We start from the raw sequence: 2,445 nt of genomic DNA, 5'->3' as shown, positions 1-2,445 counted from the left end.
CGCCCCCGCCAACGCCGCCGCCCCCGCCGGGCCCGCCACCGGCCCTGCCTCGTTGTCCGAGCCGCTCCACCGTCTCGCCCTGCTGCACCGAGAACAGAGAGAACACATGTCGGTTCAGATTACGCGAAAATGCAGAAAACCACGGGAACTGGCCGAAACTCATCAGACGGGTGAAATTCAATACTGCCACTACGCTACAACAACAAAAAACGTCTCTACTTTACAACAAAGAGACCGGGATCGACAACTCGTTTGTATTCAGGGAATCCACCTTGAACAGGCAGCTGAACAAGTGGTCATACCCAGCAGGGTGTGGCACTCGTTCTAATGTAGCAATTAAACAAGTATTTCCAATATAAGAATGCGGTTGATATCTGAGTATAGTACTCCCGAGCTGACTCCGGGCAGAGCAGCACTCAAACGAGCAACGCGAGATCCTTCCCGCCGTTGGTCGGCGTGCATAGAGAAGGGCAACCAGACAAGAAAATATTAATAATGGCGCGTTATGGCCACGCCACCCCCGGGGGGTGCGGTCGGGGGCGGGGCCTCGGGGCCACTGGCCGCTAAAGAGCACACCGGTGCAGCGGCCCGGCCGTCCCGGGGCCGGCGGCGGGCTGGTAAGCGGAAGACCAGATGATTCAGGGGGGAGTGACTCTGACTTGGCAGCGCGACAGGCTGAGGTGGCCCGCCTCTTGCGCCCGCGGGGACCTGGGCTGGGTCGGGGCCACTGGCCGGGTACACTGTTGGCTAAAGCTGCTCCTCTTGCTGTGCCGGTGTGCTGAGTGCCGCAAAACAGTTTGTGAGACTTCTTTCTTTGTTCGCACGCACACTAAATCGGAACGGACATTTTCTTTTTGTGACTTAAAAGATGCATTGTTTGCACTTCGTTACCACCTCTAAATTGCCGTTTGCCTCTTATAAACATTGCATTTTGCCTAGATGTGCACTAAATTCATCTTTTCATGGGAAAATTATTAGTCCTCCAAAACAAACCCTAGCGGTTAAGAGTGCGCGCGTAGTGTTCTATTGTGCATTTTCTAATGAGATGCTTGTTTAGGGGCTCTAACTGCCAACTGGACCGTCCTCTACATTGGCATTGATACATATTCTACTAGGTAGGTATCTTGTACAATAAGGTACCTTTAATAAGGTACCTACCAAAGGTACCTTTAAATATCGTCTACAAGGTAGCCGGTACAACATTCGGGTACCCTTGCAGCCTGCTCCCCCTAATCACCGCCTGGCCGGCCGGCTGCTGGCGCCGCCAGGGCGTGTCGGCGGCTTATACTGTGGACTGTGGCCGAGCCAAACGAGAAAATGCACTTACACGACCCGACGGTTTCTGCGGATAAAGAGTGAAGCGGCAGCCAAAGGGGGTTGGTGGAAAAAAAGTAGTTTACCTAATTTATCTACCGAGGCAGTTTTGTCCGGCCGCGCGCGCGCGCCGTGGTGCGGCGAGCTGCAGGTGAAATGCGAGGAGCCCATTAATCTAGCAGCTCGTTAAAAGGGCTCGGTAAGGGGAGTCTCGCTGCCCCCCGCGCCAACCACCCCGGCGCTCGGCAGTCATTCACCCGCGCTTGCAATCTCAACCCCTCTTCCTGCACAATTGTGATGCACTAAAAGCGGCGAAGAGCTTTTCTTAAACCCAAAGGACTTGGCTTGGGCCCGCGTGTCGGAGAGCAGGTGAAGACAGTGGGAAGGGGCAGCAGGAGCAGAGTGCAGCCAGCCAAACAAAACACGGTGCTGCTGGAGAGGTTCGTTGTGGGCAGGCAGACCTGGGCTGGGCAGACCGAGCTGGGCGGGGCGCGTTGGAGCCGGCCCGGAGAAATTGGAAAAACTTGTGAACTGGGCTGGAACCGCGCGGCGAGCCAGCGCTGGGGAGATAGGGTGGGGGAGGGGGGCAGAGTGCAGCAGGAGCGCTTTGCAGCCTGTCCACATCTATAAATTTCAGTTGTTGTAATTTGACAACTCAACCGGAGTTTGAAAATTTCGCAGCAAACAATGCGCAGGGGCGTAGTAATGTACGGCCGGGCTGAAGTTGCAAGGGTTTTGTATCCGAAACTTACTCCATCTCAGGCTGGTATCATGGGCCGAAGGGGGTGACCCCCTTCCCGCTGATCATTCGTGCTTCAAAGCAACAATTTTATGCACAATACTCAAAAGCACGGGGCGTGCATCATCAAAATTCCAAAAACTATTTTGGAAAGTGGAGGAAGGTTGCTCAAAAAGCACATCAAGAGCCTGCTGCAGGGGTGCGGGTGGCCGCTGAGTTGAGACCATCAGGGTGTGGCGGGGCGTCTTGTGTCTCCAGGGCCAGGCAGGTCGGGCCTGGTGGGCATTCAAAGCAGTGTGCTCATCCCCGTGTGTACATGTTTGGCTCCCGCAAACAATTAGCCGCCCTGGCCGGCACCGCGCCTCGTCCTACGCCGCCCTGCCCCGCCCCAC

The 2,445-nt window shown here is 55.7% G+C and overlaps 1 protein-coding gene across 1 annotated transcript in view; it reads right to left on the bottom strand.

Moving 5' to 3' along the window:
• LOC127749127 (alpha-protein kinase 1-like) overlaps positions 1-2,445 on the bottom strand; it is a 9,871-nt gene that overhangs the window by 484 nt on the left and 6,942 nt on the right. Inside the window, exon 8 of the mRNA XM_052265969.1 lies at positions 10-82. Coding sequence (XP_052121929.1) covers positions 10-82 — 73 coding nt within the window. The remainder of the gene's footprint in view (positions 1-9; positions 83-2,445) is intronic.

Source organism: Frankliniella occidentalis, unplaced genomic scaffold (assembly GCF_000697945.3).
Source record: "Frankliniella occidentalis isolate FOCC.00 unplaced genomic scaffold, Focc_3.1 Scaffold33, whole genome shotgun sequence".
NCBI classification, from domain to species: domain Eukaryota; kingdom Metazoa; phylum Arthropoda; class Insecta; order Thysanoptera; family Thripidae; genus Frankliniella; species Frankliniella occidentalis.
Note: the sequence above shows the minus strand (reverse complement) of the source record. Positions and strands in the feature narration are given on the sequence as shown.